The sequence below is a fragment of the Crinia signifera genome, chromosome 11 (genome assembly GCF_055691185.1).
Source record: "Crinia signifera chromosome 11, ASM5569118v1, whole genome shotgun sequence".
NCBI lineage: Eukaryota > Metazoa > Chordata > Amphibia > Anura > Myobatrachidae > Crinia > Crinia signifera.
In genome coordinates this window covers 58374871-58400257 of record NC_139227.1, presented here as the reverse complement: position 1 = coordinate 58400257, position 25387 = coordinate 58374871, and the positions used below count along the sequence as shown (strand labels likewise).

Genomic DNA, 25387 nt, shown 5'->3' with positions numbered 1-25387 from the left:
CAGCACAGGTGTCTGACAGACCCCAGCACTGCTACCCTGTCACTGACTTCATTGTTAGTGTAAAAAATAAAATAAAATAAAAAATTAAAGATTTAAAAAGTAAGGCTGTATAATGCAGACCCTCTCTAAGGTGCATGTTGGTTCCTGCCAGCACTGAAAAAACTGAGCTTCCTGGCCTGGAGGCGAGGAGCCTAACTGACTGGGAGCAGCAGCAAGAAGTTTACCTTTCTGCTGCAGGATTGCTCACTCTCCCACTCACTACCCAGCGTTAGACGGCTGTATTGCACTCATACCTCGCTACTCCAGAGACGGCTGTATCGCACCCGTACCTTGCTACTACTGAGAAGGCTGTATCGCACCCGTACGTCGCTACTACTGAGAAGGCTGTATTGCACCCGTACCTCTCTACTCCAGAGACGGCTATACCGCACCCGTACGTCACTACGCCAGAGACAGCTGCACCCTTACCTCGCTACGCCAGAGATAGCTGTACCGCATCCGCAAATATTGCCCCTCACCACATAACCGACCCCGAAGATGAAGTATATAAACACAATTTAATATTTTTTTTAATAATAAACATTTGGCCTAGGGGGTGCCGTGAAAATCTTTTGATGCTCTTCTAGGGTGCTGTGATTCAAAAAGTTTGGGAACCACTGGCCTATATCCATATAGGTAGGGTGACCTACTCATCACTTTAATCTGGGACACATATTAATTACACAGGTTCTGTGGCAGTTTAAAACCAGGTGAAATGGAGTCTTGAGGTGTGGCAGTTAAAACCAGCCACAGAACCTGTGTAATTAATGTGTCGCGGATTAAAGGGATGAGTTGGTCACCCTACATATAGGTCTGGGGTAGCCAACCCTAGTCCTCGAGAGCTACCACCAGTGCATGTTTTGCAGGTCTCACAGAATCAAAAGTGAGCTAATTAGCTCCATCTGTGTATCTTTTAAAACGTGTCAGTGATTAATGAGTGCAGCTGTGCAGCAGCTAGGTTGTCTGGAAAATGTGAACTGTTGGTAGCTCTCGAGGGCTAGGGTTGGCTACCACTGATATAGGTGATATTAAGAAAGTGCAGGAGCAGAGCAATGTGTCCCTCCTGGAGAGGGTAAAGTTGGGAGGTTTGTACTGGGGTGTCAGGGATAAGATATGGGGGATATTAGGAATTGGGAGGAGGGGAAATGTCCTGGGGTGTCAGGGATAAGATAGGGGGACATTATGAATTGGGGGGAGGGGACATGTCCTGAGGGTGTCAGGGGTAAGATAAGGTGACATTAGGAATTGGGGGGGGGGAAGGGACATGTCCTGGGGTGTCAGGGGTAAGACAGGGGGAGCTTAGAAATCGGAGAAGGGGACATGTCCTGGTGTGTCAGTGGTAAGATAGGGAAACATTATGAATTGGGGGAAGGGACATGTCCTGGGGTGTCAGTACATACAGTGAAGTAGAGATTTGGGGAGGTTTGACCTCTCTGGAAGCAGTGAGTAGATACTGGCTGGCAGCTACATCCGGGGCATTGCCCCCCTCATGTTGCCCCCTGTGCCCGCCCCTCCGTGCAGAGCCCCTCCTCACCTAACCGCTTCCGCCCCCACAACAGTCGAGGCCATCTCCCACCCGCTGCTCTCAGCGCCCTTGCTGCAGACGCCGCCATCTTAGAAACCGGCAGCACGGGGCGTGGTTACATCTGCCAAAAGCTGGGCGTCATCATAGCGTCATTTCCGGTACCGGGTAGCGTGATACCGGATAAGTTCAGTTGCCGAAGCTGCGGTGAGTTCAAGAAATCATCTCCCTGGTACCCGGCTCACAGGAGGTGTGTCATGCATGTGAGGCCGTGTCATGCCTGTGAGGTGTCATGCCTGTGAGGTGTCATGAATGTGAGGCCGTATCATGCAGTGTGGCATGTATGTGAGGCAGTGTCATGTAACATAGTAATTAAGGGGGAGATTCTCTAAGCTAAAAGGGGCAGATGTATTAAGCCTGGAGAAGAGATAAACTGGAGATAAAGTGGAGATAACATGGAAGAGATAAAGCACCAGCCAATCAGCTGTGTTTGAAATATGACAGTTGGGATCTGATTGGCTGGTGCGTTGATTGGCTGGTGCGTTATCTCCTTCCACTTTATCTCCAATTTATCTCTTCACCAGGCTTAATACATCTGCCCCATTATGCGGTAAAAACCCCGTTATCGGCGTTTTTACCGCATTTTGGGCCAGATGTATCAAGCTTCAAAAGTGAAGAGTGATAAACAAACAGCCAATCAACTGCTACCTATCATTTTTCAAACTCAGCATGCAGCATGGCAGGTAGGAGCTAATTGGTTGGCTGTTTATTCTCTATTTTATCACTTTTTGAAGCTTGATACATCTGGCCCTTTGGGATGCTCTAAGCATCTCCCGCTGGGTTACCGCGGGGGAGGGGGGGGATTGCCAGATTTTTCATTGAAGCCTATGGGCTTCTAACATGACCCCTTGACCCCGCAACATGTCCAGGATTTTGTTCCCACCAGATAGATTGAGCCGATAAATCTGTAGGTGTGTACACCTTATGTTGTATCTATAGGATTCCCTTAGTGGGCAAAAATGTATCCGATTTTGATTTAAATCATTAACAGTAGTAGCTGTAACCACCCCCACCGGCAATGAGTTCCAGAATTTTACTGCTCTAAAGGTGAACAATCCTCTTAATTCAGTACGGAATTTATTTTCTTCGAGCCTCAGTACATGCTTGCGTGTCCTAAGTATAGGCCTGTGAGTTAACAAATCATCTCCCAGTTCCATATGATTTCCAATCCTGTATTTGAACATACTACCGGTAATCATATCACCTCTCAACCTCCATTTCTCCAGTGAAAACATATTCAGCCTGGTTAACCTATCTTTGTATTCTAGTGATTCAAGACCTTTTACTAGATTAGTTGCCCTTCTCCAATTCTTTTATGTCCTTTTTAAGGTGAGGTGCCCAGAACTGAACACAGTATTCCAAGTGTGGTCTCACACACTTACAATGCCTTGTAAAGAGGCATTATCACATTGGCATCCCTTGAATCCATACCCCTATTAATGCATGCCAATGTCCGGTTTGCTTTTGCTGCTGCACTTGAGCAGTGTGCACTATTACCCATTTTTTTAATCTATGATGACCCCCAAGTCCTCCTTTTCTACAGCAGAATTCCCTATAATAACTCCATTTATCCTATAAGTAGCTTGTTCATGTATGTGAGGCCATGTCTGCCCTCATGGTACCCTGTCCTCTGGGTAGAGTAATTACCTCTTTGGTGCCAGGGTAATATGCTGTGCTGTTACCCCATAGGTCAGATCCGGTGCCCCCTTCCAGCCTGGGTTGGGTATGACCTCCTGTGATCTGTATACATGATGCATCTTCTCTGTTCCTCTGTAGGATGGCCGCGCTGGGATATTTCCTGTCCCCTGGACATCACGTAGCTGTGACCTGGGACCACACATCCACCCCGGAGCTCCTGCAGGAGTTGGTGTCACAGGTTCAGACTGCCGTGGCCCCAGACGGAAAAGTTTCTGTGGAGAACGTGGAAAGATTGTTGCTGTGTGAGTGTGTTTCAAGTGATCGCGCAGTTATGCGCGCAGTGGTCTCGCCAGAATTTTTTTACAGCTGTGTGGCATCAAGAAGTAACCAGTTGGGGGGTCTTCACAATAAAAAAAAAGTGAGGGGCTGCGCTGTCATAGGGGAGTATTTAGGCGCGCGCCGAAAATGTACAATGTAATGCCTACCTATTGCATAATATGCCACATAAGTTCAGCTTAGCTACATGCTCGTTGCCATGAGGGTTACCGGGCTGTCTGCCATGGGGGTAACCTGACCTCTGGCTCTTGGTCTTGGCAGCCCCAGCGCTGGTATCTACTAATAATCACTGCACTGAAGCAGCAGAACAGGAGCAATCCGTGTTCCCAAGCTGCTGCTGCTGCTTCAGTGCGTTGATTCTTAAGGCCCCCATACACTATGAGATTTATCTGACCTGTAAAATTGCATCTGACTTCCCTTGAATTTCCCTGGCAGCTTCCCAGGAGGCCTACATACAATTTGACACTTGATGTGCCATGTTTTACATCAACTTTGTGTCAGATAAATCACATATGATTTATCTGGCGCAAATTGGATGTGCCATCAGATTTATCTGATGGGATGGCTGTAGGGAGTGGCCTGAACAGTGCTATACCTTGCAGGTATTATGCTGTGTACACACAGTGCAATATGATTGCTAGCAATATATTGCCAGGAATCATATTGCTCAGTGTCTCCTTTTCATCAGCGATGAAAAGGAGACACTGCTACTGTCAGGGGGCGGGGGGAGCAGCAGCGAAGAAGGGGTGCGAAGGGAGGAGGGAGCAGCAGCAGAAGGGAATCCTTCTGCCGCTGACCTCCTGCTCAGCACCGGGGGAAGCCACTGGTCGCAGGAGCATGCTCCTGCGACCATTAGGGAGTGCACACGGGAGCGCGCAGCTGGCGATTTATCGCCAGCAGCACTCCAAATCACTGGGAATATGGTCGCTCCCAGCTCCTCATGAGCTGCCGCTGTCCCTTCTGCGCTGAAGCCGCTGCTGACGTACACTGGCCCAGGCACCCGCTGTCAGGCGCTGCCTGTCCAATTCCACAGATGCTACTTCTGGGTAAAATGCGCGCTATAGCAAACCCTGCTCCTTAATTAGGTTAGAGTGCCGGGTGTCAGAGGACTCTGCGTCTGCAAGTGCCGTGTGGCTCTTGCTGGGCATACCGGCCGAAAATTAAAGCATGGTGAGAACACTGGTGCGCATTGTGCAGATGATTGTGCAGTGAGTGTTCCGCTGTGTGCGCGGTGTGCAGTGAGCATTGCGCTGTGCACGCAATTGTGTATCTTATTGTGCATTGAGCGCACAGCTGTGCGCGAGTGTTGTGCAGTGAGCATGCAGATAGGTATAAGCAGATGTATATAGTGACGTCCGTGTTAATGTTACTCTGTTTGTCCCCCAGCCGCCCACGCCATCTCCAGCTATGACACTGTCCTGCTCGGCGCAGTCCCAGGAAGCTCTGCCGTCCATAGCGCCAACATTTTGGCTGAAGTCGCTCGTATTGTAAAACCTGGGGGAGTGGTGATTATACAGGAACCAGTGGACCTCAATGCTGGTGAGACTGGGACACCCATCGGGCAGGCTATGCCCACTCTCATACTATTTATTCTCAGTTTAACTGTTCTGTGTCCTCCCATACGTTCATATTTACTAAGGTGGGAGTTCTACTAAATATGGGATGTTCAGATTCTACACTGCTTCTTATTCATTTAAACAAATCAAAGAGAGCGCACTGTTTTGATCTATTAAATTTAATATATTAAAAATGAATTACACATATAACCATACAGTGTTCACTGTAGAAATTTTTTAGGGCAGGGTGCTGACCACGGTGAGGGCACATTTTTATTTAAAAGGGCAAGTATCCTGAATGCTGGCATTTACATTATACCACACACCGTAATGCCCATTTTACACTATACCACACACCATAATGCTGATCACATATTCCACGTAAGTGCCACTTTGCTAAAGTACATGCTCCTTGCCAGAGGTTACACAGGGCCGGATTTAAATGTCATACCGCCCCTAGGCAGCACATTTTTGGGGGGGCACATGACACCCTGCCCAGCCCGCCACCGAACAGACCTATGGTCTGTATGCAGGAGGAAGTTGGAATTAGACGCTTTCAGTCACCGCGCCAGAGCTGAGGTGGGGACTGTCACCACGGCTATGGAGACTGCAGGGCTGAGGGGGTTTCTGCCGCACTCACTGTGAGTGCCGCAGTGGGTGGAGACTAGAAGCGAGGTGGACACTGAGGGCTGAGGGGGTTTCTGTGCTCAGCTGCGTACTGTACACAGCGCTCCAGTTACCAGGGACATCATTTTTTGGAGGCTGCAAAGAAAACTGCATTTTAATGTGCAGGGAAAAACACTGATTTTACAGTTTACGTGGAACGATCAGTCAGTATCTAGGTGAATATGCCCCATTTGGGATAGTAGTGAATAGAAAGTGCAAGGTGATGTAATACGTAAGTGACGCAGTTGTGTAGAGGGCAGTAGGTGCACGGTGCAGTGACAAGGGGTAGTAGTAGTGGTGGTGAAGCGGAGCTGGGATAGAGCACAGGGGAGAAGGTGTTATTGTCCTGGCCCCCTCCCCTCCTGACACTACACTGGAGGAGTTGCATCCATTTGCAGAGTAGCCTGGCGTTGGCTATCACCAGGGAAAGCTCTCATACACGGGGCTGTATATCACCTTCATTAGCCGCCGCCAGATCACAGCTGAGACCGAGCAGCAGATCACACTGTCCCACCGGTCTCCCCACTGTCCCTCCTCCGCCCCGTGTTTATGTACAAGTGACTTCATCACAGTGTGAGCTGCGGCTGCTGTGCTTCTGGTCCTGGGCACTGGGCGGCTCAGCGGGGAACTGGACGCGCAACTTGCCCTTGAGTTACATGATCTACAGTAGTAGTGGGGATTAGCTGGTGATCTGCGAGCAGCTGTGCCCCTGTGTGTGTGTGTGTGTGTGTGTGTGTGCGTGCGTGAGAGCGGGAGGAGGCGGCACAGACAGTAGCATCACACACCTGCCTTATCTATGGCAGCGATCATCTGAGCGTACGGGCAGCCCGGACACACGGACCAGCGCCTGATGCCGCTCTCGCAACGGCCGGGGAGGGATAGTAATGTCAGCGGCAGCTATTAACTGTGCAGGGTGCAGGGCGGCCAGAAACGGGCAGGGCGGAACTCGGTGGCTTTAAAAAGGGGCAGGGCACAGCATTCTGTGAAATAAGCCTAGCGGTAACACTAACCATACACATAAAATAATAATTATAAAAACAATTGATATCCAGCCTTGCATACACAATCCATCAATTTTATTGGCTCTTAACCATAAGGTTGAATATCGCAATCTCCTTTAAGATGGATAGCTTTTTATCAATTTAATTATTGAACTGGTTCAGATGCCTCCAGCAAGAAAAATACTTTTGAGCAGCTTCAATTATAAATAATATTTCCTGTGCCTTTAAGAATTTCATGAATTTCCAAGTGGCATAAAAGAGTTCCAATATGTTATAGTTACCATGGCCCGCATACGCAAGTGGGGTGACGTCAGCGAGGAATGATGTTTACTTGAATGGGGGCTATATCTTTGTCCGCTACAACCGGCTGGAGCAGACTGTCAATCTCCCATCTCGGAGGCGTACGGAGGCTCCAAGTCCAACAGAGCATCGCCGGTTGTTTATAATTATTATTTTATGTGTATGGCTATATGTGTAATTTTTTATATATTAAATTTAATAGATCAACACAGTGCGCGCTTTGATTTGTTTAGTTTGTTTTGGTTGTATTTATTACTTCTGGGAGCAGCACAATTGTTTAACTGGAGCTGTGATTATCCATTTATGTATTGGTTAACATATAATTTTAATTTAATTCATTTGCCACTTTTGCGCCCGATATACCTTGTGTGTATATTGATCCATCTAATGCCCCTTTCAGACCGCACATATTAACCGGTATATTGCTGTTTTTTTACCATTTGAAAACGGTAATATGTGCGGACTGGAAGGTGCAGAGTGATTTTACCGTTTCCAAAAAAAACTGTTTCAGACCCGTCCTACCCGTTTCAGACCCGTTTTTTTTTAGGTCTGAACAGGTCTGAAACGGTATTTAGGACCCAACACTGCCAAGGTACCAGGGGAGGGGGGTCCCCTGGCAGCTCGGTCCAGGGGTGGGGCGGCAGGTGGCCCCCGCTGCCACACAGCGCAGGGTCCCTTTGGAGAATGTGAAATGAGCGGCCGGGTCTCCGCAGGGACACTGCCACTCATTTCACATTCCCCAAAGGGACCCTGCACTGTGTGGCAGCGTTTTACACTTAACACCCCCCCCCCCCCCCCCCCCGTAGGGCTAACACCCCCCCCCCCCCCCGTAGGGCTAACACCCCCCCCCCCCCCCCCCACGTGCGGCCGGTACCTCCTGCGTTGCGGTTCCCGGCTCCTGCTGCTTATAAAAAAAAGTGACTTTCGGAAAATGGCTACCCCATAGGAAAAGTGACGAAGTGAAGACCACACTGGCTTTGACCCTGTATTTGGAAAGTTTCAAAAACGGGTCTGCCAGTGTAAAAAATGGCACTTAAACAGTAATATACCGTTTAAGAGATGCGGTGTGAAAATAGGATTTTAATACCTACCGGTAAATCCTTTTCTCAGAGTTCATATGGGATACAGGGAGTCTTTCAAGACGATGGGGAAAAGAGGGATATCTGCAGGAGACAGGCACATACAAAACTTTACACTGGGTGTACTGGCTCCTCCCCTCCCATCTAGCCAGTTAATAGGAAACTGTGCCGAAGGAGAAGAATCAATATGAGAGGAATATGTGTAATATTTAATGTGGTGAGATTCATCCAGCACACCCAAACCATAGCATTGAACATTTGACAGAGGCAACTGCAGCGACCACATAACAAGTGGAGGCCTCAGTGCCCTAAACAGAATATGTCAACTAAGTGACAACTTTTGAAATATTTAGGTCCCCAAAAGGAACCACTAATAAAGAAACGTCACCAAAGTGACAACACACACCCGTGAGCAACTGAGAGACACAAGGTGATAAAAGGTCACCTAAGTAGCCTCTACACTTGCAAACACCGAAGAAACACAAGGCAATATAAGGGCACGTTGGTCCCCCACAGCTCACCTTAGTGAGACATGCAGAACTCCGCACAGAGGCGGGCGCCCTGTATCCCATATGAACTCCGAGAAAAATTTTACAATTTACAATTCAGAGACCCGTCTAGCCGAGGCTAGGGCTAATAATACCACCGTCTTCCACGTAAGGAATTTCAAATCTACCTCCTCCAACGGTTCGAACCAAGGAGGAGTAGGGGCCACAAATGGAGGTTGTATATGCAAGACGCCTTGAAGGAACGTTTGCACTTCAGGGATATTAGCCAGCTTCTTTTGGAAAAAGACAGACAAGGCTGATACTTGTACAGTACCTTTAAGGAGCCTAAACGTAGGCCCAGATCCAAACCAGACTGTAAAAATCTGAGGAACCTTTCCAGTCTAAATTCAGCCAGAGCAAATTTCCATTGTTCACACCATCCCACATATTTCCGTCAAATATGGTGGTAATGTGATGCTGTAACTGGCTTTCTAGCACATGGTTTTAATGACAGATGTGTGAACCCCCTTCTCCGTTGGGAGTTGCCGCTCAACCTCCAGGCCGTCAAACGAAGCTGCTCTAAGGCCTGGAAGAAGCACGGACCTTGCATGAGCAGGTCTCTTCGCAGAGGGAGACGCCACAAGTCCCTTAGCAGGTTTAGAAGGTCGGGATACCAAGTTCTTCTTGGCCAGTCCGAAGCCACCAGATTGGCCTCGGCTCTGTCTCTTCTTATCTTCCTTAGCACTCGACCCACCAAGGGGATCAGCGGGAAGATGTACACCAGGCTGAACACCACGGTATCGAGAAGGTGTCCACCCCCTCCGCCTGTGGGTCTCTCGCACTGGAGAAGTATCTGGACACCTTCCAATTGTGTCTCGATGCCATCAGGTCTACCAGTGGGATCCCCCACCGAGCCACCAGAGCATTGAACACCTGGTGGTGCAGACTCCATTCCCCGGGGTGGAGCTTGTGGCGACTGAGGAAGTCCGACTCCCAATTGTCCACCACGGGTATGAAAATGGCAGAGAGGGCCTGAATGGGACCCTCTGCCCAAGACAAAATCTTTGTCGCCTCTCGCATGCAGGACCTGCTCTTGGTCCCGCCCTGCCGGTTTAGAAATGCCACAGTAGTGGCATTGTCCGAATTGGATGCGGACCGCTTGCCCGATCAGAAGAGGGGCTGCCTCCAGTAGTGCATTATAAACCGCACACAACTCCAGGTTGTTGATGTGGAGCTTTGATTCCCAGAAGGTCCACTTGCCTTGGAAGGATTGTCCCATCGTTACAGCACCCCATCCCAGGAGGCTTGCATCTGTGGTAACCAGAACCCAATTCTGGATGCCAATCCTCCGCCCTGCAAGCAGGTTGGGCATGTGGAGCCACCACTGGAGCGACAGTCTTGTCCGAGAAGATAACACAATCTTCCGATGCATCTGAAGATGTGAGCCGGACCATTTGCTCAGGAGGTCAAGTTGGAAGATCCTGCTGTGAAACCTCCCAAATTGGAGTGCCTCGAAGGAGGACACCATTTTCCCGAGCAGCACAATGCACTAATGCACCAAGACCTGGGGACTCCCCAGCAGGGCCGTGACAAGCTGCTGAATGGCCGCAATCTTTTCTTCTGGAAGGAACACTTTCATGAGAACCGTGTCCAACACCATCCCCAGGAACAGGAGTCTCTGTGAAGGGATCAGAGAAGACTTTGACAAATGCAGGAGCCATCCGTAATCCGAGAGGGTCCGCATGGTAATCTGCAAAGCCACCTGTAAGTCCTCTGACGACCGAGCTTTCACCAGCAGGTCGTCCAAGTATGGTATGACACAGATCCCTAGTTTCCTGAGAACAATCATCATCTCCGCCATCACCTTGGTGAATATGCGCTGGGCTGACGACAGTCCGAACGGTAGAGCTCAGAACTGATAGTGATCGTTCTTCAACGCAAACCTCAGGAACTTCTGATGAGGCGGCCAAATTGGGATGTGAAGGTAGGCGTCTTTCACATCCAAGGATGCCAAGAACTCCCCTTCCTCCAGCGCCGCTATGACGGCCCGCAAGGACGCTATCTTGAATTTGGTTACAGTCAAGAATGGGTTCAGGGATTTTAGGTTCAGAATAGGGCCGACTGAACCGTCCGGCTTTGGGACTACAAACAGATTTGAGTAATAACCCCTTTCCATGGAAGGGACTGGGGTTATTACCTTGGCCAACACCAGCTTTTGGATTGCTTGCTGCAATACCAGTTGATCCACTAGTGACGCTGGAAGGCCCGATTTAGAAAAATCTGTGAGGTGGTTGTTTTGCAAACTCCAGCTTGTAGCCGTGCAAGACCCCGTACCCAAGAATTTAGGCACGAGACTTCCCAAACATGGCCGAAGAAAGCCAGTCGGGCCCCCACCTCAACTGGAGCTAGTGGTGGAGCCCCACCGCCATGCTGCGGGTTTACCTGCAGCTGCCCCGGATGGCCGCTCTGTAGTGGCCGAAAAAGATGGCTTCCTGAACTTACCCCGGGAGCCTCTATTTGCATTTGAACCACCCCTGGCTTTTGGGTGGAATTTACCGGTCCGAAAGGACTGCTGGGTGTGACTAGGAAATGGACGCTTGGGCGCCTGTGCAGTCGAGGGAAGGAAGGTAGACTTCCCTGCAGGGCTTTAGAAATTAAATCATCCAAATCGCTGCCAAACAACCATTCACCAGTGAAGGGAAGGTTTTCTACACTGCGTTTGGAGTCAGCGTCAGCCACCTACTACCGGAGCCAGAGAGACCTGCGACCCGATACCGCCTCATCGGAGTTACGGCTGTTAATGGCCCCTAACTCCTCCTGCGCCTCACACAAAACTTTAGCTGTGTCCTGAATGTGGTGTCATTTTTCAGACACCTGCGCCACTGTCATATCACCCAATAGGCCTTCCTGAATTTGGGAGGCTCACGTGAATATAGACTTTGCCATATAACAACTCGCTAACACTGGACGTGGCACGCCCCACTAGCAGTGAAAATGGACTTAAGGGTGTTTTCGACCTTCCTGTCTGTAGCATCTTTCAGAGAGGAAGACCCCGGCACCGGGAGCACCATCTTTTTTGCTAACCGGGACACTGAGGAATCCACCGCAGGTGGTTCTTCTCACACTCTCCTCCCCGTAGGTCTAAACGGAAAAGTGGTTTTAAATCTCTTAGAGACCTTAAACCTCATCTCTGGGTTTTTCCACGCTGACTTAAATGTATTCTCCAAGTCAGTGTGCTCAGAGAAAACAACCTGCTGTTTTTTCTGAGTGGCAAAGAAAGAATCCCCCTCAGAGGATTCAGCTAAAGGAAGGTCCAGCACCCCCCTGATTGCCATGATTAATGGCTCAGTGCCCTGGAGTAATGACTGGGACGTATTCTCCTCACCATCTCTGCACCCTCTGGGTCTGCGCTGTAGTGGTAGCTAACTGGGTAGTCAGAGGTGAATTTATGAAGCTTGGAGAAGTGTTATCTATCCCCATAAAGAACGTTATGAGCAAGGTGATAATGGTTCAGCCAATCAGCTCTTACCTGTCAATTTACATATTGTAGCTGATTGGCTGAACCATTATCACCTTGCTCATAACGTTCTTTATGGGGATAGATAACACTTCTCCAAGCTTCATAAATTCACCCCTCAGTCTCCAGCATGGATTTAATCCCTGCTGCCCAGGCTGGCTCTTGTGAGCTGTCCTGTGTGCTTGTTTGCTGCCCTGCAAGCTGTGGGGGAACCCCACTGCTCTGAGGGGACATGCATGGCCCACAAGTAACTTGTGAGGAAGAAGTGGGTACAAACTTATCACTGCACACCATACAAGTAAGTTTTCTCACCATTGTGACCAAACAACTTCCCACGCACACACAATCAATCAATCACAGTGGATATAGACAGTGTGAATAATACCCCTTTTACACCGCCGAAAAATCCGGGTCAGCGGCGGGTCAGACCCGGATCCGCGGCGGTGTAAATGGGGGGTATCCGTTTCCATTTACACGGGTCCTCTACCCAGGTCCTGACCTGGGTAGAACACGGATAGGACCCGTGTAAATGTCGGTGTAAATGGTCCCGCTGCGGGTGCAGGCACCCGCAGCGGGTCCACAGCGTGCAGCGCTGGGGAAGATGTTCCCAGCTGCTGCGGGAGGAGGGGGGTCCCTGCGGCTGCTGAGGAGAGGGGGGTACCTGTCAGCCTGCTGTGCTGGGGGTACGGGGGTGCTAGGGGTGCTGGGGGTACCTGTCCTGCCTGCGGTCGGATCTCAGCGGAGAAGATGATGTGCGCCGCTGCTGTATCACACCCCCCCCCTCCCGCATCCGGCAGCCGGTCCCTGCGGCGTATGGAGTGTCAGTATCGGCGGTCCCTCCAGCGCATAGGAACTAGTACTAGTTCCCATGCGCCAGAGGGACCCCCGCCACTGACACTCCATACGCCGCACGCCGCAGGGACCGTCTGCCGGGGAGGGGGGGGGTGGTACAGCAACGGCGCACATCATCTTCTCCGCTGAGATCCGACCGCAGACAGGACAGGTACCTTCAGCACCCCTTGCACCCCCCAGCACCCCGGTACCCCCAGGTACACCAAGCACAGCAGGCAGGACAGGTACCCTCCGGCACCCCCAGCACCTTAAAAAAAAAAAAAAAAAAACACTTAACCTGGGTCAGCCCTGATATATATATATATATATATATATATATATTATATTTCTATATATATATATATATATATATATATATATATATATTTCTATATATATATATATTTTTCTATAAATATATATATAAAATATTATTTAAGGCAGGGCTGACCCAGGTTCAGTGTAAATGGTGCAGACCCAGGTCCGACCCAGGTCAAAGTGCTGTGTAAATGGGGTATAAAGCAGGGTCAGACCCTGGATACTCCAGCATTCAAAGACCAGGGTCCGACCAGGGTTTTTGGTGTAAAAGGGGTATAAGACACAGATAATCACTATGTGCAGTACTATCTGTCTATAGCTTAACAAGCCAGTGGGGTAGCGTACAGAGAGAAATGGAGGGGACCAATACACCAAAACCTTAGCTCTCTAATTGTAAGAGCTGGTAACACAGGTCAGTTAAAACGGTACTTTAAGATGTATACAGGCAAGTGCACAAGGTACACAAGCGCTGAAACCTGATGCTGTCGCTGCTGCAGATTCCCTCTGTCCCACACCGCTGAGGACTGTCTGGAGCAGTATAATGGCGTTTTTCCAGCAGCCAGGGAAGAAGCAGGAAGCAGGTTTTGGCACCCTGGCAGAGCTCTGGTCCCGCTCTGGGTAAGCTCTGCCCACCGTAATGGCGCCGGAGCTTACCTGTATATTTATACTGGGACTGACATTGAATAATGTCCATAACGTTGGTATACTGCCCTGGCAAGTACAGAGGCAGTACCCTGTCCCAGTGTGGGCAGGGGGCTGCGCGGTCCCTGTGCAGGGCACACCGCCGTTGCCATCTTGCCGCACAGTAACCTGGGGGACCCTGGGGTTGTACTCACCACTCGATGTCTTCAGACTGGACTAGGGGTGTGCGGCATGCCAGGGGTGTGCGTGCTGCAGCACAATGCCCGCGGTAACATCACCCACGCAGGATGGTGGTCCTGTGGCAGGGACAGCTCGGTACCATGAATGGCCTGCAGCTGAACCCTTCCCCTAGACTCCCACGACGCAGGACTGCTGTTAAGTCCAAAGCAGCAGTCCCAAAATAATAAAGAAAATAAACTGTAGAAAAACTCTCTGGAGCTCTTCCTGCTGCGTGCTTCTCCTGAGGCACATTTTCTTAAACATGCTAGATGGGAGGGGAGCAGAGGGGAGGAGCCAGTACACCTAGCGTAATGTTTTGTATGTGCCGGTCTCCTGCGGATACCCTCTTTTCACCATAGTCTTGAACGACTCCGTGTATCTCATATGAATGTAAGAGAAAGGGGTTTTACCTGGCAGACCCGTGTTTGGAAACGTTTTCAAATACAGGGTCAAAGTCAGTTATGCGGTCTGAAAGCAGCATTATTCATTTAGCACCTTCTAGAACAAGCCTGGCCAACCTGTGGCTCTCCAGATGTTGTGAAACTACAAATCCCATCATGCCTTGCCACAGTTTTGCTATAAGGGAGTGTTAAAACTGTGGCAAGGCATGCTTGGATTTGTAGTTTCACAACATCTGCAGAGCCACAGGTTGGCCTGTCTTGTTCTAGAAGATAATAGAATCTGGTTGGTTGCTATGGGCAACATCTTATCTTCAATCTTCGTAAATTTACCACCAATAATCTGCAAATAGGCGATTCATCAGTACATATGTGCCTGGTCCTCCCCTGTCCTGCAGCTGCCCCTGTGCCCCGCTCCTTCACCTGCATCGGTATTCCGTGTGTGTGTGTGTGTGTGTGCTCCTTCACCAGTATTCCGTGTTCGTGCACTCCATCACCTGCATCGGTATTCCGTGTTGGTGCGCTCCTTCACCTGCATCGGTATTCCGTGTGTGTGTGTGTGTGTGCGCAGAGCAGGGAAGAGCACCGTATTTACCCCCTATGTTATGTATAGTACCTGTGTGTGTGCTCCTGGTGCAGTATATGTAATATAATAGCCAGTGCTGGTATGGTATAGCCCTGTGTATACCCCCTATGTTATGTGTAGTAGCTGTGTGTGTGTGCCTGGTGCAGTATATGTAATATAATAGCCAGTTCTGGTATAGTATAGCCCTGTATATACCCCTTATGTTATTTATAGTACCTGTGTGTGTGCTCTTGGTGCAGTATATATAATATAATAGCCAGTGCTGGTATGGTATAGCCCCATATATACCCCCTATGTTATGTATAGTACCTGTGTGTGCTCCTGGTGTAGTGTATGTTATATAATAGCCAGTGTTGGTATGGTATAGCCCCGTATATACCCCCTATATTATGTATAGTACCTGTGTGTTCTCCTGGTGTAGTATGTAATATGACATGATTGCTTCCCAGCTCCTGGTGATCCTCTCAGATCCCCTGCTCAGCTTTCCTCAGCTCTCACGCTCTCTGGACTTACAGGTGTACAGCAGGTAAGTGCTTAGTGATGGCTCCATCTCTCATAATGCACTGCTCACAGAAGCTGCTGCTATGTGTCGGGAACAAAGTGATGACACCCACTTTGGCGTGGCGCATTTATAGAGTGTGAACAACACAATATGCAAAAGGTAATATGCCCCTGATTAATCAATATTCTCTGTTCAAGAAGAGATGCACTTTCCAGGAGGGATCAATGTGGCAGTACTAGGGAACAAAAGCAGAAGATACAATATGGTGTAATACCGTTTTCATATATCATAACATAGATTCAAAATATTATAAATGTAGGGAAATAAACACAAAAAATGCACTCCACATAAATTTTGCTACAGGCTGAAAGAGGCAAATTACCAGCCAATATGGAGAACCAGGACGTCGCTAGTTCAGTCAGATGTAATAGACACCCACACAGTTATTGGTGGAAACGCATGTCGATCTGACTCCGCTGAGACTCTTACTCCACATTCTAAACTGAACTTTTGGCACAGACTACCAACCGCTGGACTCCGGTGTGTGCTGCTTGTGAGACTCTGGAGGTGTCTACTACATCTGACTTCTTGTTTTTATTTTCCTACATTTATAATAATTTTATTGTATATATGATATATGAAAACTGTAGGGGCGCCATGCCACAGTGGGTGTCATCACTTTGTTCCTGATTGTTTATTGTTGGAGGTATCGGGGATTACCTCACTTTGATATGCAGCCACTGATTTGTGAGCACCTTGTGATTTCAGTATTATCCTTGTATACTTGCTAGGGGTCTGTCTGTTTTGTTGGTGACATAACTAAGACATAAGGTGCTTATATTGGAGCAATATGTATACAATATGCCTCACTGATCTCTGGCTGACATATTAGGCTACATTGGAGACACCAGCAGTACTGTGAGAGCCTAATTAATACATCTGGTGAGCCCGGGGAACATTTATCAAACACTCATTTTTGGGTGTAGTCACAAAGTTTAATTGTCCCCCAATTGTATGAAGGAGAGATCCCACCAATATCTCTGATCCCTCCATTGGCAAATGCTGCCACCTCTGACGTAGATTTCATCCAGATTTGCCAAAGCATTCTGTTACTGGCCCGAGCTATCGCCATCTTTGAATGTAGGCTGTGGTAGCTGTGTATGTGTGGTCATAGGGGACTGCACCTGCAGGGGAAGTTGGGCACTACATTGGGCACGTAGCAGGGACTGCACCTGCGGGGCAGCCGAGCACTACACATACCAGGGACAGATGATACCTGCAAGGCAGCCAGGCACTACACTGGGCACATAGCAGGGACTGCACATGCGAGACAGCCGGGCACTACACTGGGCACATAGCAGGGACGGATGATACCTGCGAGGCAGCCGGGTACTACACTGGGCACATAGCAGGGACTGCACCTGCGAGATAGCCAGGCACTACACTGGGTACATAGTGGGGACAGATGATACCTGTGAGGCATCTGGGCGCTACATTGGGCACATAGCAGGGACGGATGATACCTGCAAGGCAGCCGGGCATTACACTGGGCACATAGAGACGGATGATACATGGTGCCGATATCATCGCAAATTGCAAAATGTGAGCAATGATGATGGGCCCCTGGGTCCCTACCAGAATTATACAGTGTCTGTGTGTTGTCTGTAAGCTCCCTCTCTTTCTCTAGTTGCTACAAGAGCCTCTTACATCACAGCAGATGGGGAGACTCCGGGAACAGCTGGGCTACTCCAGCGGTGAGATGGCCACTGTCAGATTATCAGCCAACAAACCCAACTATGAAGTAGGATCTACAAGGCAGTTGTCACTCTCCAAACGCCCCGTGCCAGGTAATGACCGTCCTCCATGAGCTGCTTATCGGGCAGCATGAGGGGGATCATAGGGGAGCACATGGAGGAGGAGGGGGGCTGAAAGGGGATCATAGGGGAGCACAGGAAGGAGGGGGCTGAGGGGATCATAAGGGAGCACAGGGAGGAGGAGGGGGGGGTGAGGGGGATCATAGGGGAGCACAGGGAGGAGGATAAAGGGGTATCATATGGATGCACAGGGAGGAGGGGGACTAAGGGTTATCATAGGGGAGCAAAGGGAGGAGGAGGGGGCTGAGAGGGTTCATAGGGGAGCACAGGGAGGTGGGGTGCTGAGGGGGATCATAGGGGAGCACAGGGAGGAGGAGAGGGGCTGCGGGTCATTACAGGGGGGCACAGGGAGGAGTAGGGGGCCTGAGGTACAGTACAGGGGAGCACAGGGAGGAGGAGGGGTCCTGAGGTACATTACAGGGGAGGTGGAGGGGGCCTGAGGTCGATTACAGGGTGGTGAGGGGGGGGGAAGGGGGCCTGAGGTACATTACAGGGGAGCACACGGAGGAGGGGGCCTGAGGTACATTACAGGGGAGCACACCGAGGAGGAGGGGACTTAAGGTGCCCATACACTAGTAAGATTTATCTTCAGATCTGGCTGGTTGGAACAAACACATGGATATGGATGAATGACTGTCAGTTTTCCAGCATTTCCAAGTAGATGGTCAACTGTCATTTGCTCTCATCCAGAACCATGTTTTTGTTCCAACCAGCCAGATCTGAAGATAAATCTGCGTGTGTATGGCACCTTAAGGTACATTACAGTGGAGCACAGGGAGGAGGAGGGGGCTGAGGTACATTACAGGGAGGAGTGGGGCTGAGGTACATTATAGGGGAGCACAGGGAGGAGGAGGAAGAGAGGGGTCCCTGAGGTACATTACAGGGGAGCACAGGGAGGAGGAGGGGGGCTGAGGTATATTATAGGGGAGCACAGGGAGGAGGAGGAAGAGAGGGGTCCCTGAGGTACATTACAGGGAGGAGAGGGGGCCCTGAGGTACATTACAGTGGAGCACAGGGAAGAGGATGGGGACTGAGGTACATTTCAGGGGAGCACAGGGAGGAGGGGAGCTGATGTACTTCACAGGGAAGAGGGGGCCGGGTTGCTTACAGATTTTTTACTTTGTTTAATGATCTTCTCTCTCTTAGCTAAACCCTCTGTGGATCCAGCTGCTGTGATGCTCTGGACATTGTCTGCCAGTGATATGAATGACGATGATAGGGTCAGTTGAAGAAAATCGGCTGCTTATTCCTTTGGCTCTGTCATTGTCCAATTTAAGGATTCCCCCTAGTGGCAGAATACAGATTGCATACAGTAATCACATCCCCTCATAGACCACTCTTCTCCAGTGTAGCCATACCTAACCTACTGTAGCTAGCCTTTTCTCATAGCCCAATGTAACCACACCTAACCTGGCTAGCCTTTCCTCATAGCCCAATGTAACCATACCGAAGAGAGATGCGGTCATTTGGTCTACAGCATGATGGTCGACAGTTATTATGTCGACATGGGAAAAGGTCGACGTGATTCTAGGTCGAAAGGTCATCAGTTCGACAGGTCATTATTTCGACAATGTCTATGTCGACATGGGGTTTTTCACACTGTTTTTTGAGCCGATATGTGCCGACATGCGATATTTCATGCCCTGCCATCCACTAGGGAGTGGTGGGAGAATAAAATAGTGTGCCGAGCGCAGCGGGGCACCATGCCCGACGCATAACGAGCGATGTGAGGGGATGCGGTGCACTTGAAACTGTGTCCATGTTGACTGTGTTGACAATCAGGTAAAAAAACCTGTGAAAACCCCATGTCGACCTTTTCACTGTCGACATAGACCTTGTCGAACTAATGACCCTTTGACCTAGAACCATGTTGACCTACACCCATGCCGACCTTTTACCATGTCAACCTAATGGTGTCGACCTAATGACTGTCTACCATCATGCTGTAGACCCAATGATCCCAACCCACCTAAACTGGCTAGCCTTTCCTCATAGCTCAATGTAACCATACCTTACCTGGCTAGCCTTTTCTCATACCCCAATGTAACAGTACTTATCCTAGCTAGCCTTTCCTCATAGCCCAATGTAGCCACTCCTAACCTGGCTAGCCTTTCCTCATATCCCAATGTAACCATTCCTAACCTGGCTAGCCTTTCCTCACCACTCAATGTAACCACTCCTAACCTGGCTAGCCTTTCCTCCTGTCCCAATGTAACCATCCCTAAACTGGCCAGCCTTTCCTCATAGTACAATGTAACCATCCCTAACCTGGCTAGCCTTTCCTCATAGCCTGTGTGAGTTGCAGGGAGCGTGAAGGATATAACTGCTACACATGGATCTTTTTTTCTGATTTCAGGATCTCTTAGACTCTGATAATCTCCTGGATCCGGAAGATCTGAAGAAGCCCCTTTCTTCCTCCCTGCAACAGAGCGGGTGTGGAGAAGGGAGTGACAAGAGACGCAAAGCTTGTAAGAACTGGTGAGACCCTTCATTTATTTATTAACAGTTTCTTAAATAGCGCATACATATTCTGCAGCGCTTTACAGAGTATAGTTGAACATTCACATCCGTCCCTGCCCCAGTGGAACTTCTAATCTATGTTAATCCAAGACTTTCTTACCAGAGGCATCCCTTGCTCTACCGGGGTCTCCGTATGTGTATCGGGGGCATCCCCGGGCTCTACCGTGGTCTCCGTACGTGTACCAGGGATCTCTGTACTTGTCCGAGGGGCATCCTGTGCTCTACCAGGGTCTCTGTAGTTGCAGCAGGGATGGTGCATGCTTTTTCGAACGTGTGTGAGGAACTCTACCCTTTTGTAATGAATTTTTATTGATTACATTAGGGTTTTCTGCCGTGATCCTTAGGAACTCCCAGTACACCATCCATGCGGTTGGCCGCGGTTTCCGGCGCGCAATACATGCGTTCGGCCACAGTTTCCGGCGCACCATCCAGGCGTTTGGCCGTGAGCCCCGGCGCACCATACAGGTGTTGGCAGTTCACCAGAGAGATCCAGTCAGGCCTGGAAACAGCCATTGACAATGCTGTGATTATACCTATACCCAGCTGCATGTTGTAGTTTATAAGGTGTTTCTCTGTCATAGCACATGTGGATTAGCAGAGGAGTTGTTGGAGGAAGAGATTAAGATTGTGACCCCAAAGTCCACCCCTTCAGCCTGTGGCAATGTGAGTATTGTATGCACTAAGCCTGTTAGCAAAATATTCTGGGTGAAGCTAACTGATGAAATGAAAGACAGATCAGAGGCTGAGAGGTCTGATACAAGCGCAGCGAAGGAGGGAGGGGAGGGGTGGAGGCGACTGCGGGGGGGATGGAGGGGTGGCGGCGACTGCAGGGGAGGGAGGGGTGGAGGCGGCTGCAGGGGGGTGAAGGAGGTGGAGGCGACTGCAGGGGGAGGAGTGGTGACTGAGCTTTGTGTTTCTCTTCCAGTGTTACTTAGGAGATGCATTTCGCTGTGCCAGTTGCCCGTATCTCGGAATGCCAGCATTTAAGCCAGGAGAAAAGGTTGTGCTGAATCCCAGCCAACTGCAGGACTCCTAGTGTGGGAGGAGCTGTCTGTATATGAAGATTCTTGACAATAAAAGTGAGCGTGTAACTTGCGCTTAGGAAGACTCATCAGTGTTCTCCAGTTGTGATTAGATTGTAATGTGTAGGTGATACTATAGGAAGTGTTACACTAGTGATGAGAGGAAGCCTCATACTGCAATAGCTGTCCCAAGGTACTGCTCCACCTGGGACAGTGCATGGTCTCTTTAGCATATGTTCTCACCAGTCTGGAGAATAATCTGTCTTATTACATAGCCGAGAGTGTGACATTGCCTGCGTGCATCTGCACTTTGTCAATATTGGAAATGAACTTGTAAATTGTCTGTATTAAAATATACTATATAATAGAATAAGAATTGTAACACATTTAATTTTTCTGTACTTTAATAATTACATATGTCAAATTTTATGATAAAAGATAAATTCTAATTTTTTTATTTTTTTTTCTAAAGATTTAGCTGGATATGTGGGACTACTACTTGGGGCAGGGCTGTCTATCTGATGAACACTGATAGAATGTGGTGTAAGAGGGAAGGCTGGGGAGTAGGGACTACATCCTAGTACAGTAGTTACTATCAAGATGAACATATCCGATGGAGTTCCCACCCTCATAAGTGACAACAGAGAATGTCCTTATCCTAATTGTCTAGAAATAGATAGAAGATGGCCAAAATGTCTGGAACATACCTCTGCACTCTCTAATACAAGTGGTCTCCAACATGGCTTGATAACTCCTGGCTCCTCTGTACTTATTGATACACCACAACCACGGCATTGTCCAATTGATACACCACAACCACGGCATTGTCCAACTGGATACGAAGTGGCCTAACTCACAGGAAACTTGGTGCCTCTTTCAGAACGGGTGCCGGACGGTTTCCCGACAGTCATTACCCCGACGTCGGGATCCACCGGCTATTCTCCCTCGTGGGGGTCCATGACCCCCATTGAAGGAGAATAGAATAGGTGGCGAGTGTAGCGAGCCACAGTGCCCGCAAGGGGCTTTGTTGCGCTTGCCCCGCTATCTGAGTCCGGCTAGTCGGGATCCTGAAGTCGGGCTAATGACTGTCTGGATCATATACCACACCCTTTCACAACAATGAAAACTTCACTCAGTTCTAGCACATTGATGGCGAGGGTAAATTCCGCCCTGGAACTGGAGTGTCAGAGTATCTGCTCCAGAGTCTGATAGGCAGGTTTCATTGTGACATGAACCAATCGTACACAAGTAGGGCCTGTGAAGCCACCAAAGTAAGTAAGTTAGTTTCTGCCTTGAGCAGGATCCCCAGAGAGATCATAAGTAGGGACAGCACCAGGATTGATATCAGGAAATTGATGATTGAACCATGGACCATTAAGGTTTTCAAAATTGCCTGTAGTTGGAGAATGAGACTGGAACTGGAATTTTGTAAGGTATATTCTGTGCTTTATTTTCAATATATGTAGGTGTAATGTTGAAATACGTTAGCTTCAGTTTAGTTTCAGCAACCCAGAAGGTTATGTAGGGATAATTTTCCTGATAAGTTATACTGTTCACCTTTTTATTATATTAAACATGTTAACACTGCTCCTCACCTCTATCTAGTGGCAACGAGATGGTGAATGTCAAGTGATGTGCCAGCCGCGGGGCTGACATTACACTTGTGTTCTGACATTTTCACGGGCTGGTAACTAGTTGGTTAGAAATTATATAAGCTTACCATTAACCTTTCCTCTACCGCCCCATGGCAGAAAAACATATGGGTTATTCCCCACTGGGTAGAAGATTGGAAAGGAAAAAGACACAGGCCTCTATAAAAGGCACCACCCCTTCTGGTCTCCATGTCTTTTTGTCCTTTCTGGGTGAGAAAAATGTATCTGTTTGGCCAGTACCAGGTACTAATCTGGGAGGAGCCAGGTGGATGCGGCCATAGCCCGGATTTCTAAAAAAAAAACTACTCTGCCTCTTGAAGATGTTAACATCATTAAAGATCCTATCGAAGAAGCAGCATATAACAGGGGCAGCATTGGAACCGGCTGCTGCCATGGCAGTTACCTTTAGAGTAGAGGGTGGTGCCAGGATTTGGAATTGGATATGCTGGATGGCATGGAGTTCCGAGTTATTTAAAAAAAGTGCAGAATATTCAGTTGGCTGTGGAGTTCTTATGTGCTGCTTCAATGGACTCTGTCAGTCTGGCAGCCAGGGCTAATGCAACCTCCTCAGTTATAAGACAGGCACTTTGGCTAAAACCGTGGGTGGCAGATGTCCAGTCAAAGAACAAGTTGCTCTTGCCGTTTCAAGGCGGGTACCTGTTTGATCAACAGTTAGACAAACTTATTACAAAATTATCGGGGGGTGAGTCCGTTTGGTTACCCTGGATAAAACAGTGAAGAAGAGTTCTTCCAACAGGGCATTCAGATACCAGCCTCAAGATTACAGGGATGTAAGAGCCAAGAGCCTATAGACCAAGAAGAGTATATAAAATAAATCTCTGGACAAGTTCTAGGGCAAATTTTCGTGGTCAAAGGGGAAGATATGGCAAATTCTCCTATTGTCAAAGCTCCCAATGATGCCAGGACAAACAAAGTGGCATCGGGATACAAAATAATATTCATAAAGCACCCAGTGAACTTTTCTCTGGAATCCCCGGTTCCACAGGTCGCTGCAGAGAGAGAGAAGCCTTGTTGGCAAGTCTCAAGACTATGATAGACCCGAAAGTGGTGGTAAGAGTTCCTAGGTCTCAGGAGCATCTGGGGTGGTATTCCAGATTCTTCGTGGTGAGGAAAACATCCAGAGGCTTCAGCAAGGGTCTTTTATGACTTATGACAGATCTCAAGGACGCATACCTGCATGTACCAGTGTTCAAAGGTCATCAGAAGTATTTAAAAAAGAACAAGGACATACCTCAAATGGTGGTCAGACAAAAGGAGGTTAGAGCACAGAAGGTCGTTCGAGGGAAAACCTCAAATTGTTACCACAGACGCCAGACATATAGGTTGAGGAGCGGTTCGTGGCCAGGCATTAGTAAAAGGAGACTGGTCCAAAGCATTCAAGCGGCGCATTCGAAGATAAGAGAAATGAGGTCGGTGACATTGGCTTACTGGCATTTCAAGAGTTTCTAAGGGGCAAGGATCTGATAGTGAGATAAGACAACCAAACCGGCAGGGCATTACAGGGAGCGCTCCTATGATGCTGGAAGTAACAAAGTTATTACTATGGGCAGAATGGAATGTCTCGAACATTTCGGCTGTCTTCATAGCAGGAAGGGAAAATCAACTAGCAGATGGTCTGAGTAGGCAAAGGTTTCTGCTGGGAGAATGGGAGCTTCTCCTGGAGAAATGGGGTCTACCTCAAGTGGACCACGTTGCTGAGGAAAATTCAAAGAGAGAGGGTAAAGGGAATAACAATCTTGCCCTATTGGCCAAGAAGAGCCTGGTTTCTCAAGGTCCTTAAGTTGGCCCTTTGCAAGCCATGGAGATAGTCAGCAGATCTGGATCTCCTGGTACGAGGACAGTTCCATCAGCCTCAGCGTGCTGCTTGGAACCTGACGGCATGGCTTCTTGGTAGAAAAACCTTTTGTCTTTTAGGGTTTTGAACTAAGGTAATAAAGACATTGCTCAGGGCAAGGAAGGTATGCTGTCAAAATCCTGGCGGTTGGAATCCAGGTGGTTGAAATCCCGACAATTTCTCCCTCTATGGGTGTCCACCAGGGACGTGCAGTCAGGGGAGGCAGAGCCTCACCTGTCATAACTGATTTAAAAAAAAAATACAAAGATGAAATTTATAACACATATGCTGTGTTATAAAAATCTTATTTGATTTTTTTTTTAAATAGTTATAAGGTGGGACACTGTGGGAGGCTGGGCGGCAGCGGGAGCTATGCCTCCCACTGATAATTGAGACTGTCGGGCAGAGGGGGGCGGGGATAACCCGCAGGGAGAAAATAGGCTGAGAAGCCCATTGAAATAGTATATGGAAGCGGCATCTACTCCACTGCCTCAGTGACAGGGACGGATTCCCCTGTCACTGAGACAGATGTGATAGGACAACGGAGCAGGCTGTCACTCACTGACAGCCTGTCACGTTGCCCCTGAGCTGCATAGTGTGTGTGTCAGTGTCGGCTCCCGTATCCCCGTACACAGAGTGCAGCTGCCTAGGGGGCCCGAGGCTAAGCACGCTGTCCCCTGCACCCATTAGAATAGTGTTTTTTTTAAACATTTACAAGTAGTGCCGCGAGGGCTGAAGCTGCAGCGGTGCGGCTGCCCTGTGTAAT

General features: G+C 48.9%; 2 protein-coding genes across 5 annotated transcripts in view; one reads left to right on the top strand and one right to left on the bottom strand.

Annotated features, from left to right (window-relative positions):
* COQ9 (coenzyme Q9) overlaps positions 1-1733 on the bottom strand; it is a 62962-nt gene extending 61229 nt beyond the window's left edge. The window contains exon 1 of one of the 2 annotated variants that reach the window (XM_083163885.1): positions 1574-1733. In XM_083163885.1, the coding sequence (XP_083020011.1) occupies positions 1574-1652 (79 nt within the window). In that variant the 5' untranslated portion in view covers positions 1653-1733. Of the gene's footprint in view, positions 1-1439; positions 1534-1573 lie in introns of those variants that run through there. The other variant, XM_083163887.1, reaches the window with a different exon arrangement.
* CIAPIN1 (cytokine induced apoptosis inhibitor 1) lies at positions 1587-21203 on the top strand. 3 transcript variants are annotated; one of them, XM_083163883.1, is made up of 9 exons: positions 1587-1768; positions 3398-3561; positions 4982-5134; positions 15646-15722; positions 17386-17545; positions 18719-18792; positions 19929-20050; positions 20674-20755; positions 21018-21203. In XM_083163883.1, the coding sequence occupies exons 2-9, from the start codon at positions 3399-3401 to the stop codon at positions 21126-21128; spliced, it is 942 nt and encodes a 313-aa protein (XP_083020009.1). In that variant the 5' UTR covers positions 1587-1768; position 3398; the 3' UTR covers positions 21129-21203. The 3 variants fall into 3 exon arrangements, with proteins under 3 accessions (XP_083020009.1, XP_083020010.1, XP_083020008.1); XM_083163884.1 differs by having other exon boundaries at positions 1587-1811; XM_083163882.1 differs by lacking the exon at positions 1587-1768 and adding an exon at positions 1803-1902.
* Positions 21204-25387: the final 4184 nt, after the last annotated feature.

Excerpts from the sequence above, each read along its gene's own strand:
- CIAPIN1 (XM_083163882.1), top strand. Across the intron at positions 5,135-15,645 it reads ACCAGTGGACCTCAATGCTG|CTCCTGGTGATCCTCTCAGA; the intron begins GTGAGACTGGGA and ends ATTGCTTCCCAG. Across the intron at positions 15,723-17,385 it reads GACTTACAGGTGTACAGCAG|TTGCTACAAGAGCCTCTTAC; the intron begins GTAAGTGCTTAG and ends CTCTTTCTCTAG.